Here is an 18,020-nt window from a genome sequence, read left to right as displayed (position 1 = left end):
TAGAGAGGTCATTTTTGCTAAGAGTGCAATTTTCAGAAAAAGACTGTTGTCTGCTGAGTGCCACAGTCATGACAGAGGAGATATGAATGACATACCACAATATTCACTACAGAAATGGTTCCATCCCCTTATTATCCTCTTTCCAAGTCTAATAAACTTTTCTTACAGAGTCTCTGTAGACTTGATGTCAGTGTCTAAAAAACAATATCAGAAAATACTCTTAAAAGGAATTGAGCTGATCATCTGATTTGATCCAAGCTTCTTCCACTGACTTGTCAAATTATGCATTTAAATGACTACCCACCCCTGCACAGTAGAGGCCATAATAGTGATTCCTTCTTTACTCCACAAAATGACAAGTTGGTCTCATCCCTCTGAAAAATATAAGCAGCAAACTGTTTATGGCTTACTGGTACCATGAAAAACTAGTGCAAGAAATCATCTGGGATTTGACCAATAGCAAGAGGAGCAGGGGTTTTGACACAGGAAGGAAGTCAAACCAGACTTAAAAACCTCATCTCCATTTTGACTCACATCTTCAAGGCTGGGAACCAAGATATCTCAATGGAAGGAAGTTAGTTGCCTCATGCCTTCCCTTCAACTATTAGATCTGCACTTCAGTTAAGATCCCTTGGAACTTTGGGAGTTAATCTCTGCTTTGTCAAAAATTCTGAATTCTACACAGATAACAATATTATTAGGTTGAGCCATATGAAACTGCCAGCATTTGATAATTTTTCACCTATAGAAAAAGACACATGGTTGAACCAATAGTACAAGTATTCTTATTCTGATTTCTATTGACTTTAATTGGACCACAGATGGTTTTTAAATGTGTCTCTCAGCTCTTTAAAATAGTGTGAAGATTTTATGGCTATGTGGTTATGTGACTTCATTTTGGGTGGGGAGAGAAGTCTCAAAGGTCAACCAATTTTCTAGGGAATCTATAATTTCTTGTTCATCTCAAATTAAAATCTTTGGGTCAGTCAAAAGAATACTGACCTTACAGTGGGAAATCCAAGTTCTTTCCTCTCTAGCATTTTCTTAGGGAAAATTGCTTTAGCTCTTAGATTCTTTGTTTGACTTCAAATGAAAACCTATGCATCCTGAGGATAACTATAGTTCAAAATTCTCTAGTAGGAGTAAAAACCCACTATGCTTGGTGAAGGATCCAGTAAAGCATGTAATCACCCTGTGCAAGCAGAAGGTAGTGTCTGCCTATTTTCTCCTGGCCCAAGGCCTTCCTTTTCCCTCTGGAATCAGGAAGTGCCATAGATGAGTGAAAATGGAAAGGCACAGAAAAACAAAAACCCAGGAACTAACCAAAAGCATTTTAAAACCTCAGAGAAGATTCTTTTCAAGTTTGTGGTATAGTTTCAGAGTCTGCTATGCAGTGACCACCACAAAGGGCGACCTGGAAGTTGAAATGCTTGGTTTGGGTGTATATTGAGTATTTTGGTGCCCACAAGGCAGACTGGAGAGGGATTTTTTAAGCCCAAACAGTTCTGCACTAGAGAGAGATTCTTTCAATCATACCCTTCACCAGTGTCCAACAGTTAGGTTGGGTAGTTAATGTTTGTTCAGTCTTTGAATGCAAAAACAGCTTAGTGGGGCTGGCTTTTCCCAACTGTCAGTGTCTATCTATCTATGTATCTATCCATCTGTCTATCTATCTATCTGTCTACCTACCTACCTACCTACTTATCTATCATCTCTACTATCTCTATCATCAGTATCTATCTATATCTGACTATATCTGTCATCTGTCTATTTAACTATGTCTCTATCATTTATCTTTGCCTAACTTTATCAGTTATCTATCTCTATCTTATATGTATGTATATATGTATTTATCTATCTATCTATATCTATCTCTTTATATGATCTATCTGCTCTTTTTTCTCTTTGTTCCTAAGGACTTTGTGATGGATTCTCTAGGTTATTTTCACTGACAATTCCTCTATCTTGAAATCATTCCTTAGACTTCGGGATTACTGTCTTTTTTGAAAGATCTTGTCTCCTTCCTGATATCTAGCTGTAGTTTTTCTTCCTTGTAAGACACATGCCCAAATTAGTTTTATAATGCCCATGAATGAAATCTCCTTGGTAAAACAAATAATTCTTTTGATTTCCAAGCAGTTTGGATTTTTCTCATGGAGCATGCCCAGTGTACAGCCTAGGTCTGAGTAGTCCCTGGGATACTTCAGGTGAACTTTGTCTTGAAGGGGACAGCTGTTCACAATTACACCTGATATGATCAAAAGAGTGTCACATTTGCAGGGACAAAGGTCAATATTAGTACTCCTAGTCCCAAATTTTCTGTTCCAGTTGCTCCTTATCTTTCATATCTAAGAATATAAATTGTTTCACATAAAGTAAAAATAGTCTCTGATATTATGTATATTAAAATGACAGTGACTTCACAATTTCATACATCTGTGAATAAGGAATGAACTTCTAATTTTTAAAGAAGTTTCTATGTCTTCACATACAGCAAAAGTAAATTTTTAATAAACACATTAAACTGAATTTTCTAAAAAGTCTATAATAAGAATTATATATAAAATCTGTTTCTACGGATTCCATTTAAAAGTTGAAATGCATAATATACCAAGAACCTAAAGTATTGGCTGTTTCTATAGAACCTGAACCTAGAGTACCAATATACATTTCCACAAGAGTTAATTAAAAAAACTCACATATATTTCTAGACTACAAATTTCAGAAAAACATTTTTCTTTATATACAAAAACATAAAAGTATATGGTTAGCTTTAAATTTTTATTCCTTCACTTTTGTTCCTATAGTGTGAGGTGAATAAAAGGTATTTCTGTGAGAAATAAGAATTAATGAACATTGAGTCCTTCCTATAAAATAATCCCTGTCCTGTGCATTTTTACATGACTCTATCTACTCCTCACAGTGCCATGTGAAATTGGTAGTACCTCTACTTCTCAGGTGTGAAAAGGAGGAACCACTGATTCAGAAAGGAGAAGTGAATTGCTGGGTTTTTATCTAGCTAGGAAAGATTGATTTAAGAGTCAAACCCAGGGCTTCTGCCTGCCCAATTCTCTCTCAATGGTTTTACTGGGTTCCTCTCACTACTGCTTGGATTGATAATACATATATGTGCAGATTCAGGCTTATGTCTGCTTTTGAGGTATCGATAGCAGTGTGAGAAAATTTATATTTCCTATGATCCCAGTGGCCACTATTGTACATATTTGGAATTCAAGTAAGAATGAAACTTGGCTTCCTTTCACTTATCACACAGGACTTAGTTGATGCAGTAATTCTACATTTATTTTATTTCTGATAGCTGAACATTACTCTTAATTTCTTTCCTGGTTTTGCTTGGGTGTTATAATCGTAGAAACTGGACCTAGAGAAAATGTCCAAGACTTAGCCTCTCCTAACTTGATCAAACCCTTGTTCTCTTTGCTTTGTGTAGCCCAAAATTCCTCTGCCTGTGTGTCCTTTGTAAGTCTCACCTGTGGTTTTCCTACTTAAGCTGTGGCCTGTAAATCTTCTCCCCACAAATCATGGCACAGAGACTCTGCCATCAAGAACAGGCTTCAAGTTTCAAAGTGATTTGGAATTCAAAGAGCCCAAGAACAGAGACATATTGCTAGGAGATGCAAAATGAGTTGGAAGCTTTAGACATGGGCCTTCAGGAAGAGAAGACCACACTGGGAGACTTACCTCTACTAACTAGTTTTGGGTGGATGGTATCTATTTTGGTAGAAAGAATGACCTCTCTTGTTCCTAGTAAAACCACCCCACTCTTCAGGTCTAAGGCCTGTTGAGGTAAAGCCACTTGTTTGGACTCTGTTCTTGCTCAGGAAATGATCCAGAACTTTCTTCCAGTGTTCAGGTCTCTTTTTGTGGTATATGGAAAAGAAGAGGTTATGGGATTTCCCAGGGGGCTTTGATGTCATTTACTTCTGGGGTCAACAGCTTTGAGCTAGGCTGTTGGTTTCCTCAGAATGCATTTCATGGCCAGCCTTCATCCAGCCAGGAAGAGAGGATTTTGTACTGGAAGCCATAACCTATGGGTCTGGATGTTTCTTAAGTTATGAAGGAATATTTATTACTTCAAAGAGGAGAAATGGAAAGGTGGGGTGAAGACACTGTAAAAAAGCGAGTGTGGCTGGTCTTTTCCTCAAAGAAGGGAGAGCTGTGTTGCCTTCACCACAGAAATCATAAAATCACCCTAATTAAGCCAGCAGTGCAAATGGACACTATGAACATGTTGCCAGGACTCAGGAAACACCAGTCTGTGGACAAGAAAGAATGCTTGTTAAAGTGGAAAACATGTTTTACTCTCCTGCAGACCACTTGAGAGGCAGTCCCCACCATCAGATGCCGGCCCTGCTTTTACATGGAGAACAAATTTCCAGGGGCTGCATCACCCTTAGAACTTGACAAAAAGCCAGAGACATGCACACAGAGCTTTGTGAGGTCTAGTTTCTAAGAATATAACACCCATGTAGCACCAGGAAAAGTTGGGGGTTATTCTCAACAAAAATTAATAGTAACCTTCAGCTATAGGGAATAAAACAAAGTAGAACTACTTCATCAAGTAAGTCCAATGTAGAAAATAAGTCTGGACTCTTAGCAGTAGCTAATAGAAAGCTATATTTTATTCTTGAATCTCTAAGATTTTGGTTCTTTTAAAGGATTCCAAAGGAAAAAAGTTTTCATGTTTTATTTTCAAAGCCTATTTTAGTATTCATCAGACTAACCATCTAGAAATACTTTTTATAAAAAAACTGAGTTTTTCTTTGCCTCAGTGTTGACTTATTCTCCAGCTGGGAGAAAGGTATATAAGCTTGGAACACCAGGAAAATTGCATAAGAATAAGCAGCTTGTCTGGTTTTAATCTCAGAAGCAACAGGTTCCCCAATAATCAGTCTCCTATGCCATAGTTCATATGCTACATGAGAGATTCTGAGAAAAAATGGGGACAGTAAGACAGGGAGATGGGGAAGGATAACTAAGTATGGCAGTTCAGAACTTGAGACAGTTCACAATTGGCTTGTTAACTATGCTGGCTTGTCTACTTCTATCACTTTAGTGAAAAGTAGATATTAACTAGCTATGTGGTGGCGTATTGTCTCCAGCGATGTTCTCTTTGCGTGATCATTTTAAGAAGTTTAAAGAAAGATAGGTCCAACTAAAATAAACAGTTGTGGTGAACAGTCTCAGAAAAAGACAGGATTCTCAGTAGCTGAGAATTATCTTCTTTCCGTCTCATCTCAACATCTGGTGCTGTGTTGGGTACTTTTCTGTGCCTACTTCATGTTTTTCTAATAGTAAAGGAAAAGGAAGCTCTCATTTTATAAATAGAGAGCTATCTGAGAAGGATAGAAAGAGAATGGCACATACCTTGATTGCCTGTGGAAATAATGGCTCATACATGCATGTGCTTATGCCTAGGTATGTTTCAATAAGCCAGGAGTTGTTACAGCAGTTTTCATTTTCTTGGCATCTGATGGCTTGGCCCAGGAGGAGCATCAGCGGTCAACAGTGACCCTCTATCTGTCTGATGTCAGAGGAAGCAACCACTCTCTTGGTGAGTCTGAGAACTATTCCTTTAGAGCCATATAGGACAATCCACTTACACAAGAAACGGTGTGATGTATATTTCTGGTATTGTTTGGGATCTTGCCTTCATCACACAGAGGATAAAACGAATACTAGGTATGGAAACTTGGTGCTAGATGAATGACTTAAAATATTACTCATCTCCTTTTTTTTCTTCAGGAACCTATGAACTATCATGCCAACATAATCCACTGGTTATCAATGTGACCCATCATGAAAATGTCCTCTCTCACCATATCACCTCTGTGCTGCTGAATTTCTCATCCCCATTAGTGGGCATCTCAGCGGTGGCTCTAAGGACATCCTCCCACATCAGTCCTTCAGCTCCTAAAAACTGTGTTTCAGAACAAAATCGTCAGGGACAGAGGTACAAAGTCTCCTCTCTTCTTTTCTTGTAGCTGTGATATATTGCTACCATTGAAGTACATGGTACTGTGAATACAGTGGTTACTTAATCATTAACTGAAAAGTGGATTTAGGAGCTACTAAAAAGTCTTAGGAAGCAAGCAAAGAATAACTTGTAGAAGAGCACACTTGAATTTTACATTTTTCTCTTCTTTCTTTAGCTGTGCATATTTTTATGTAAATATTTAACATCTTTACAAGGTCTTAACATCTTTTTTACATATAAAACCACTGACTTCAAATCAACATTGTTATATAAACTGCCAAAAATTCTCTGCCAAAAACTCAATGTTCTCTAAACAATGTATATTTTTTCACTTGTTCCTCCACCTGGATAGTGTACACAGCAAGTTTAGCAATTACTTGCTAGGGCGTGTCACATAATCATTTAGGCTTACATGTGGAAATAGGGACTATATTAGCTACATGTGTCTTTCTATGAATATCTGTGATTGTCATTGTCTAGACAGATGAGGGTCACTGGATTCTCAGCAGTACCTAGATGAGGGACTGTACTTCACAGTGGTGGTGTGTTCAAGATTGGACATAGGGAGCACTTCAAACTCAGCAATTTGTGCTGCAGTTGGGATAGCATCATTCTCTCAATGGTTTAATCAAGTGAATGAAACCAAAGTGATAGGTTCATTCTCTCAGAAAGGAAGGTGAAAGCACCTGTTTGTTAGCAGGTAATTAGGAACCTAATCACAAAAGCTGACATTGTAAGTATGCTCCAACACCAAGGATGAAGTCTAGTACCTCCATGCTCATCCAAGGTATACCAGAAACCCAGCTCTGAGAGGGATGGGGAGCAGCTAGTACTGGCAGAGTACACTAGTTATTTATCTCCATGTACAAATTATAACATATTTAGTGACTTAGCACAATGAACTTTACTTCACAGTTTCTGTGGATTAAGCATCTAGATGCAGTTCAGTTGGGTGCCTCAGACTTAGGGTCTCATATGAAGTTGTCGTCAAACCGTTGGCCAAGGCTGTAATTATCTCAAGGCTATAATTACCTCTAGGCTAAAGAGGAGCTGGAGAATTGACTCCCATGCTTACAGTGTGGCTATTGGTGGGTCAGAAAATCCATACCCATGCTCACTGACACAGGTGTTGGCAGTAGGCATGCTCACGTAAGTGTGACTCAGTTCCCTGATGTGTGGACCTCTCCATAAACTCTTTGAGTGTCTTAGATTCAGCAGCTAATGATCTAAGAGAAAAAAATGAGCCAGAAAGGGTGACTACATGATAGACTCCCCAAAACAGAAGTCACGGTATTCTTATAACATGATGTTGGGAATGATAACCCATTGTTTCTGGAATAATCTATTCATTAGAAATAAGTCAGTAAATCCAGACCATACTCAAGGGGAGCAGTTTGCATAAGAACACAAGTCACTGAAGATCATCTTCCAGGCTATCCATCACATGCAGAATCATAGTTTAGGTTAATTGAGCATTAACTAGGTGATTGCTAGAAAGAGAGGAACAGTAAGGGACAGAGTCTGGACACTAGTTCATCTATAGCTTTCGGTTCTTAGCAAGCAAACACCTTCAACATTAGTATGAGAATGAAGACTATCAAATACTATTGCTGATGAGAATTATTACCTCTTCCTTACGTATTTTTTAAGTTAATTTCTCTACTGGCTCTATATCTGGACTTAAGCCATACATAATTTCTTTCAGGTCCCTGAACATGTGTTCTTGATGAACTTTGTACATAATGTTCCTACTTTTTTTGAATGCTGTCCAGTCCTTCTTCACTTCAACTCATATTCCTCCATCAGGATTTGCCTTCTGTGAAGTTTTGACAAACTCCCTCCATATTTCCAAAGGACATAGACATAATCCAAACTGTATAAAAGTGACTACCATATTGAGTGGTTACTGTTTATTCACTTGTTGGGTTTTTTTCCCATTAAACTCTGAGCTCCCTATGTGATGGGAGTTCTGCTCAGTATCTCTTAGTGACTAGCAGAGGGATTGTCACATAGTAGGTACCAGAAACTCTGTGTTGGGTGGCAGATTCTGACTTTATATTTAAATGCTCTGTGGAGCAGAACTGAGCAAACAAACCAACAAATTTGAAGTCACAGCTTCTCTAGATGTGAGGGGCAAGAATTCCCCTCACCATCATATCATAGCTGTGAAATTTTAACAATGAACTTGATTAGTTGTGATCACTACTTCTAGTTCTTCACTTATTTTCATATGGCACTGTGGGAAAAACAAGTTTTATATGCGTGCATGCAAACCAGTGGAAATAGGATATGATTCTCTAGTTTATACAGAGTGGATCTGGAATGCATAAGCATTTCCAAACCACATGTGACTGACAGGAGCCATGCAAATTTGCTTTTCCTTTAGCCAGCGGATTGGTACAATATAGTAAATTTTTACACACAGGAAACTTAATAGATCTCATATATTTTCATCATAAATACATTTTAAATCTTAATCCTTATGTAAATAAAAAAATAGAGGTGTTTTTGCAGTCTTGTATCGAAAGCTGTTGTATATGTAGATACACCATAGTACGAAACCCTGGGCATGGGAGAGAGATTTCTGGCTACCTTCCTCTTACCCCTTATGACCTAAATTCCATTAATACTTCAATGGGCAGGGGAGAGCTGACAGATGCCTGGCAATAGATGTGTTATCCATTTTATTTTTAACTATTAATAACCATTGGCAAATTCCTCCTACAATGCCAACCTGATTGGTCCATAGAATCTCAGATGAAAACCAATAAACCCATATCTGGTTCTCCTGTGATATTCATGCTCCTTTGCCTTGGACAAAGTAATTTCTCCCTGTTTCCCACTGAAATACCAACAATACAGAAAAATATGAATTCCTATCAAAACTAAAACCCATGTCTGGCCCTGACACTCTGTGAGGATTTCCTTCTGATTGCAAAAAACTGTTGGAGTTAAATTAAGAAACATCATTGTAAGCCGAAACATATACTGTTGCATTCTCTTAAAAAAATCAACTACGGAATGGAGTCACGCTTAAAGAAGAGGGAAGCAGTCATTATTTCTTCATACTCTGGCCCCTTTGAATTTTCTTTTAGGTGAACAATGATATCTTTATTGTTTGGGTCACAGCCAAGTCCAGGGAGAGGAAGATCAAGATTTCAGAGTTGAATCATTTTCAGTCTGACATGTCTATCATGCATCCAATTCATATATCTGCTAGAGAGTTGCCTATGTGATTCTGGATTGAAATAGAATCTAGGGTGGATGCAATTAAGAAATAGGGCCTTGGAAATAGTTCAGATCATGTGGAGGCTTGGAAGGAATGAAAGAAAGTAGGTAGGAAGAAAGGAAGGAAGGAAGGAAGAATTTGATGTGTCTCTTAGTCTTGTTTTCCATTCTGTTATAATGGCTGCCCAGTTCATGACTCTTTGGACTTTGTCTATTGATCATGTATGTCTTAGTCTAGAAACTCAAGTACAGTTTTCTTGGCTTTGACCACCAGCGCTCAACAGGAGCCCAGATCATTCTTATTCTCCCACTGTTTTGAGCTTATCCACTTTTATGCGCAACCTGCCACACCATCAGCCTCAAGCAGACTTCAACTTTCCTAGTATTGTGTTGATGACCTTGGGAAGCAAAACCATCTTTTTGTTGTTGTTAGTATAATGGGATTCAAAGCGTGTCTGAGAAAGAATCCAGGCACGTATGTCCTCTTTTCCAGGACATGGACTGATGACAGTGGTTGAAACTTCTGAATGCTTATCTCTTTACAGCATTTTTTCTCTAACTGCTCTATAAAAGGTGAAAATGTGGTGTAAACCTTTCAAGCAGAATGATTTTCCTTGTATTTCAAACAGTTTTTGCTTTTTTAATTCGATGTGACATAATTAGGTATTTAACTTTTTGTGACTGGTTGGTTTTTATTAGGATCATACCTCTTGCCAAATCTTTTGCCTCTTTAAATGCTTTGGCTTTGAATTCTACTTTGTCTGGAATTACAATTTCCACCCTTGACTTTGCTTTGTTTGTATTTGTTCGATAAATATTTGCTGCTTTCATTTTCAACCTTTCTTTATCTTCACTGCCAAGGAGCCCAGGGCACATTGCTTCACTGCACTGTTTACAGAGACAATAGTACTATGTAAAACTATTCCAAGATTTTATTCTGAAAACTTACCTCATGAACCTTAAGCCTCTAACGTCTTTTAGGATTTTGTAGGATTTTTGTTTTCCTTTGGGACTTTTTTTTAATTACTGGGGTTTGAACTTAGGGTCTTACACTTGCTAGGCAGGCACTCTTATCACTTGAATCACTCTGTCAGTCCAGGGTATTTATCTCCCAAGATGTAATAGCTTTTGTCTATGATTCCATGCTCCCACTCACCCTCACCCTACTTCACCAGAACCCTTATACTTCCTGACCTAGAAGTAAAAGTCTTCAAATGAGTAAAAATAAGGTTATACAGTGGGAATAATGGACAGAGAACAGATCTCTAACAAATAGAACACAGAGCTTAGTTTTCTGGTCTTTATAGGGGTCAGTGAATGAAGAAAGAATGACTTGTTTACCGTTTTCAGTAAGGCGGAGGGAATTGCTTGTTTCTTTCTTTTAGTAAGGCTCCATTCTCTTTTTTTAATTAGAAAACAAAAAGAATGCTTTGGATTACAATGATGATTCTGAATTTAGCTCCATATATTTTGTAATCAGGAGTAAATCTGCAGAGATTCTAGCTGCTGTTTTTTTTTCTGATATTGTTAAGTGCTTCATAACTTTCTGTATTGTTAATATTTGCACAGGAAACAGAATGAAACTGCTTTATAATATTATTATAAGAGTAACTGAAAGCAATACATGTGGAGTTTGTAGTGCATTCTAGCACTAGGTTGAAGCAGCACCCATGACAGTTGATACCCCCTTACCTATCTTATATATTTGATCTATATATTTAGAAGGTGTTCCAGTTATCAAAGAATTTATCCTTTGTCACTTAGACTCCCAAAACATTTGTTTCAGTTGGCTTTTCATCACAATCTACCAAAGGTGATAGCTTGTTCAATTGTGATACCACTGCATGCCATAAATTACTAGCATCCCATTGACAAGGAGCTCAGTATTGCACTCAAAGCCAAATGTATAACCAAACTGATTCCCAGATCCCATCTTTGTGAATCTGTGTCCTTGTACCATTCCCAATAGCATTCGGTATTAGTTTGGGTCCAGTTAGGATGCAGTAATTAGAATGGTGAAAGTTTACTATACTCAACTAGCAATAGGGATTAACTCCATTAATTAACTCCTAATGGAGTTAATCTGAAGAATAGGGGGATGGTGGATAAAGGGAGCAATCATTACTTTTATAACTAATGGAAGAATATCCAAAGAAGTTACAAATGTGGAAAAGGCTCCCCACCCCAAACTGAGATTCAGTTTTCACTTGAGAGGGTGGGGCTGAGGCACTCTGGATGCAGATCAGTTTGCTGGGATTCCCCAAGATGGAGCTGGCAATCAGGAGACCATCCACAGGGCTCCTGATAGCAGTTCATTACAAAGCTGCATCCTGGGGAACTATTGGGACTTGCTGAAAAGCTGACACTGAGGTGATACTGGATCGTTCAGGGAGGCCACTTCTTGGGTACCAATGAACCTTCACAAAGCATCAAGGATCTACTAAAACTTGTGGGGCAGCCAGCTGTTGTGCAGAATGTCTTTGGAGCTCACTTGGTGGTAAACACCAATGGCTCTCTTACATGTTGCTGCACAGCAAGTGCTATGGAAGCAAGGAGAGGAAAGCATATAGGAGGGAAGAGATAAGCCACTTCATCTGCACTGTCTCTGCAATCCCACCTACTGAAAAAGGATGACATTGTGCTAGCTGGCAAAAGAGAAATGTTTACATGGTCTAGTTCTAGAATCATAATATAGGGCATGGACTTGGAACTGGGCAGCAATAAGTTGATAACTGGCAAAGAAGACTTTGTCAAATGATCAAGAAGAAATCCCTTTACTCTCTGCCATTTATTCAAGATAGAATTTTCTTTGAGTTCCAGGCTTTAATATTAAGGCTATTTTTCAGTATAACATCTAAACAGATTGAGCTAACTAGAAAGGCATATTTTTTCTTTTAATGTTTTGAGCTTATTTTAAGTCCAAGGCAAACATGAAGTATAAATACCTCATTAGCTTATGTAGTACAAATACACATTCTGATTGAGATGGAAAACAAGTAATAAATTCTCATAAATACAAGATTATAGTGGGTACTGAAGTTTGCCTTGAACTATAGCTTATGAAAACCAAGTACTATAATATAAAATTGAATAGGATATAAATCTTTCATAATGAATATCCATGTGGGAACCTGAGTTCTTTCTTCTATATCTTGCTTACCCCTCATATATACATTCATGCTTCAATCCTTTTTATCATTGAGGATAATTGAAAATTGATTTTTGTACAATTTAGGTTGAATACAATGAGTGTATTTATGAGTGTTCATGTTGTATATAGATTGCTGTATTTTAGTTCAAGTAAAAGAAAGTCATCTTTATTTCATTTCAAGTAACTTTCTGAAAAGTTCAGTGTAAGTAGATCTATAAAACTAATTATTCTAACATAGTATGTTTATGTGTGCTTGTTGGTGTCTATAAAATATAAAAATATTTAAGTGCCACAGAAGTTCCAGAAATCCTTTTTCCATTGAGAAATCTCAAACTTGCAATATGCTGAAACTTACAGCATTCATCTTATTTTAGATGAGCAAAACTAAGCCTACAACCAATGTAATTCATTTTTGATCAGGAAAGCTTCTATTGTAAAAATGGCAAACTACATCAAAAATATACTCATGTTCACCAGTTTTCAAGAAATGCTTTCATTCTCCCTCAAACTACCTTTGGATTGGTGAATAATAGTAACTGGCTCTAGAATAATCAAAGAGTACTTATATTCTTGATACATTGATGGAACTAGCTGGGCATATTGTTTTGAGGAAATGGTGAAATGTAGATAATGGTCATGTAATGCAGGTGAGTTGAAAATTTTTAATGGAGCAGGTTATAAATGATGGAATTTTAAACACTTTGGACTTTTGGGGAAGTTTATGAAATGTATAATACAGATCAGGACAATTTAATTGGCAAAATCCAAGGAATTTTGGACCACTGGGAGAAATATTGACCCAGGTCTAGAAGGGTCCTAACCCAGACAAAAAGAATCTTCTACAACAAAAATACTCTGCTCCCTCTGATATAAGAAGGGTAGGTAATCCAGGAAGATAACTTATAATTTTGAAAGCTGGCTTTATGTGTATGTTGTTTTCTACTGCTGTGTAATGATATTACTACAAAGTTAGCATCTTACACCAACGCATTTATAATCTCACAGTTTTTTAGAGCCAGACATCTAGGCAAGGCTTAGCTGGGTTCTTTGTGAGGCTATGATGAAGTGTCAGCCAGGAATAGATCTTCATTCAAAGACTTGACTGGAGAAGGTGTCTTGCAAGTTTACATGGGTATTGGCATTTGGTTCTAAAACACTGTCAAATTGAGCACCTCCATTTTCTGCTGGATGCTGCCACCACTTCTTTGCCACATATCCTGCTCCACTGATCAGTTTACATGTGGCATCTTGTTTCTGCTTCTAGAGAGAAGACATTATAATTTTTCATGACATAATCACAGAAGCAACATTATCTTTTTTGTGGTACTGGGGTTTGAAATTAGGGCCTATACCTTGAACCACTCCATCAGCCCTTTTTTTTGTGATGGGTTTTTTTTTTTTGAGATAGGGTCTCACAAACCATTTGCCCAGGCTGGTTTGGGACTGCAATCCTCCCAATCTCTGCTGGGCATGAGCCATCAGCACCAGCAGTGCCAATTGGTTAAAAAGAAGTCACTAGTACAAACTACACTGAAGTTGAGGGGCTTAAACAAGGGAATGTATTCCAGAAGGCAGGGATCACACCCACCATGATATGTTAGCTTAGGCTAGGTGAATGTGTACATAGATCTTGGAGTTATAAATATCTATGTGTGTGTGTCTCATATCCTGATAGAGATATATACTATAGACACAGAGTTTCAACTTACTGGACAACTCGCTGTAAGGGACATATTAGAATTAGCACACAGGAAGAAGCCTGAAGGAAGAGTAGTGATTCTAAGAGCAAGGTGTTCTGGTAGAAATTCCTCAGTAGTTGGTAGATAGATTATCTAAGCAGCTCTCTACTACAGAATGACCTTTCGACTCTTGTCCAGATATAACAATTCATCTTATGAATGCTCCCTTTCCAGAGTTTATTTATAAACTGATTTCCCCTTATTCCTTAGCTTGCTCCAAAGCCACCTTATCCTTGGCCCAATTGAGACTTTTATTATATCCGTCAAAGTGAAATTTAATCAGTAATATCTGTTTTCTTAGAAAATAATAAAGTTATATCAAAAATCCAAAAATAGAAAATTTTTGGTTAAGTTATCTGTATTTTGATTCTTTTCATAATGATGGATGAAAATGTTTCATGAGGTCCCATTTATCTATGCTATCTCTTAGTTGCTGTGCATCATTCTGAGTGAGGTTAGCCTGGCCCAAAAGACCAAAAATCGTATGTTCTCCCTCATATGTGGACATTAGATCAAGGGCAAACACAACAAGGGGATTGGACTATGAGCACATGATAAAAGCGAGAGCACACAAGGGAGGGGTGAGGATAGGTAAGACACCTAAAAAACTAGCCAGCATTTGTTGCCCTTAACGCAGAGAAACTAAAGCAGATACCTTAAAGCAACTGAGGCCAATAGGAAAAGGGGAACAGGTACTAGAGAAAAGGTTAGATCAAAAAGAATTAACCTAGAAGGTAACACCCACGCACAGGAAATCAATGTGAGTCAATACCCTGTATAGCTATCCTTATCTCAACCAGCAAAAACCCTTGTTCCTTCCTATTATTGCTTATACTCTCTCTACAACAAAATTAGAAATAAGGGCAAAATAGTTTCTGCTGGGTATTGACGGGGGGGTGGGGGTGGGGAGGGGTGGAGTGGGTGGTAAGGGAGGGGGTGGGGGCAGGGGGGAGAAATGAACCAAGCCTTGTATGCACATATGAATAATAAAAGAAAAATGAAAAAAAAAAAGAAAATGTTTCATATTCATGCAAAACAATCTTTTGGAAAAAGGTTGATATAATGTGCATTGAACTAGAAAACTAATTTTTTTAATGATTTAACTTTTTAAACTGTAGTGGATTTTAAAAGAGAACTATTGCTACTATTAAAGGTTGTATTCTTTTAGAATGATTTTAGGGTCACAACAAAATTGAAAGTAGTGTATCAATTTCCCATATGCTTCCTGCCTCCATATATGCATGCTTTCCCCTTTATCAATATCCACTATCAGAAGGGTACATACATTACAAACAATGAACTTAAATTGACACATCATAGTCATCCAAAAGCTATAGCTAATATTAGTATTCACTCTTGTGGTCACACATTACATGTGTTTGGACAAATGTATAGTGACATGTATCTACCATCATAGTATCACACAGAACATTTTCACTGCTCTACACATCCTCTGGGCTCTGCCTATCTCTACTGCCAGTACTCTTACCGTCCCTCTTACCACCACAATCTCCTGGAAATAGCTGATCATTTTACCATCTCCATAATTTTGCCTTTCCCAGAATGTCATATAATTGGAATTATGCAGTCTGCGTCCTTTTCAGATCAGCTTCTTTCACTTAGAAATACATTTAAGGCTCTTCCATGTCTTGATAGGTCATTTTATTCTATTGCTGAATAATATTTCATTGTTTGGGTATAAGTCTACAATTTTTCTATTCATATCCTGAGGGATTTCTTGGTTGGTTGCTTCTAAGGTTTGACAATTATGAATAAATCTGCTTTAAACACTTACGTATAAGTTTTTACATGAACATGTTTTTAATTCCTTTAGATAAATACCAAAGGGTGCAGTTTCTGGATCATATAGTGAAAAATACTTAGGTTTGTAAGTAAAAGCAAAAGTAAATGTCTTTAAATAACCATTGTAACCCCTAGATTTTCTCTCTCTTCTTTTCTTCTCTCATTTTTGTTCTTTTTATCATAAATTTGTGTTTTTCCTATTAAAGAAAATTAAGCTTGAACATTCGAGCCAAGGAAAAATAATGAACATGCATATTGTGCTCTTGTATGGCTTTATATTCAAGAGAGCAATTTTTAAATTGAGAATTTACCTTCTGCATTAAAAACATTTACTATTAGGCTGTTATTGTATACATTAATTGGAGTTGGAATTAAATATCTAAATCTTGTATATTTACCATAAAACATTCATGTACAAGCAATTAATATTCCTGCCATTCATGCTTGTATAAAAAAGATAATCTAGCTCTTTTTCTTTTAAAAAGGAGTAACCAATGAGTAGGGTTTATTTGGTCTGTTTAGAATACCTCAGGATCCACAAATTGAGACCTACTATTTAGGTACATACACACTACTTTAGTCACCTTCATTGTCTCCATGTCTTCATTGTCTAATTGTCTCTGGTCTTTAGATTACTGTTTCCTGAAGTAAGATCTGCAAAATAAATAATCCAGGGAAAAAATTATCAACCAGCTACCACCAAATAACTCAATTTTATATTTGCAATTTATGAACTTAGTTTAACATACAAGGCTCACTTCCCCCAGTTGCCTGGCCTATTCAGATCCTCTATTAATGGTACTTAACGTACTTGCTATACAAAAGATGCCTTTAGTCTAGAAAGCTATTTTTCAAAAGGTGGCTCTGCTGACTGAGGTGAAATAAGTCAAATACAGATGATTTATGTATTACCTTCCATTGTTCTTGGAGTATTCATTACAGACGTTGGATTTGCGTTAGGAGTAAAAAGGAAAGCAATTTTTCCATAGACGGTTAATACTATGATTTTAGTATTCTCTAACAAAATTTTGGAGGAAGTGGTGGGTTTTCCTTTTAGGAGAAATAGGAGCTCAGGTATGAAAATATTTCTTCTTGGCTGTGTTCTACATTACCAGTAGAACTAGGTCTAGGTTAAAGGGCTTCTGAGCCTAGTCCAGGGATGAAGAGCTAAAATATGGCTCAGTACCCTGGCATTCCATCCCTGCCACATTCAGTTTTTGAGACTGTCTTGGTCATAGGATTATTCCATCTCTATTATCTGTCATTCTTCTTCATGTTTCATTATTTCCTAGAACCCCCTTTGTTGCTACTTTACTAATTGCTGTTGTGCTTCAATAATTTGAAGCTCAGATTTGCAATGACAACCCTTTCCCTTCTGCCCGTGCTGATACTAGCTCCTAATGCCTTGCTAGGACTCTCTTTCCTCTGCTCATCTCATGTAGAATCTTCAAATTACCTCTCTTTTGATGGCCTCCTGGGATGAAGGGCTCCTTCCTTTCTTTTGCTTAAGGACTATAGGTTAAATCATTTGCTTTTACTTTGGCTCTTCATCTTTTACTTTTAGCAGAGGCTCCCTTTTAATGCCAGGATTATGGGAAACACTCTCCCTTGCTTCTGGGAAAGGCACTATAGAAATGAAATATGTATTACATTTCTACTCATTTGATTATCTTCTTCCCTAAAGGAGTTTAGCAAATTAACATTGAGTGTGTTTTTGTCTCAGCACAGTTTCTTTTGGGTAAGGAAAGAATTATAGCTGTTCAATTATTCCCTAAGTTTCTTGCTGGACTTTCTTTTCCCAGAATGATTTTCTCCATAAAATAAAAGGGAAGGAGGAGAACTCACTAGAGAGGATTGTGATTCCCCTAGCCAACGACAAATGTCCTGGTAGAGAGCAGGTCTGAACTGTGAGACATTGTTAGCTATGTGGGCCTTTTTAACTGTCTTTTCTCATGGGGCTATAGAGGAAAAATTAAAAGGCCATGGGCATTGTCTCATTGGGAGCTTATTGAAATGTGGCTAGAACTATTCTAGAATAGACCTTATTAAAATTGAAACATTACCATATCTGAGATTGTTCTTAGTGGGACATACTCTGGGA

At 37.3% G+C, this 18,020-nt stretch overlaps 1 protein-coding gene across 1 annotated transcript in view; it reads left to right on the top strand.

Moving 5' to 3' along the window:
* Pappa2 (pappalysin 2) overlaps window positions 1-18,020 on the top strand; it is a 260,775-nt gene that overhangs the window by 152,831 nt on the left and 89,924 nt on the right. Inside the window, exons 13-14 of the mRNA XM_074047398.1 lie at window positions 5,440-5,575; window positions 5,767-5,974. Coding sequence (XP_073903499.1) covers window positions 5,440-5,575; window positions 5,767-5,974 — 344 coding nt within the window. The remainder of the gene's footprint in view (window positions 1-5,439; window positions 5,576-5,766; window positions 5,975-18,020) is intronic.

The sequence above is a fragment of the Castor canadensis genome, chromosome 11, assembly GCF_047511655.1.
Source record: "Castor canadensis chromosome 11, mCasCan1.hap1v2, whole genome shotgun sequence".
In the NCBI taxonomy this organism is placed as follows: Eukaryota; Metazoa; Chordata; class Mammalia; order Rodentia; family Castoridae; genus Castor; species Castor canadensis.
The sequence above is the reverse complement of the archived record's forward strand: the minus strand, read 5'-3'. Positions and strand labels throughout refer to the sequence as shown.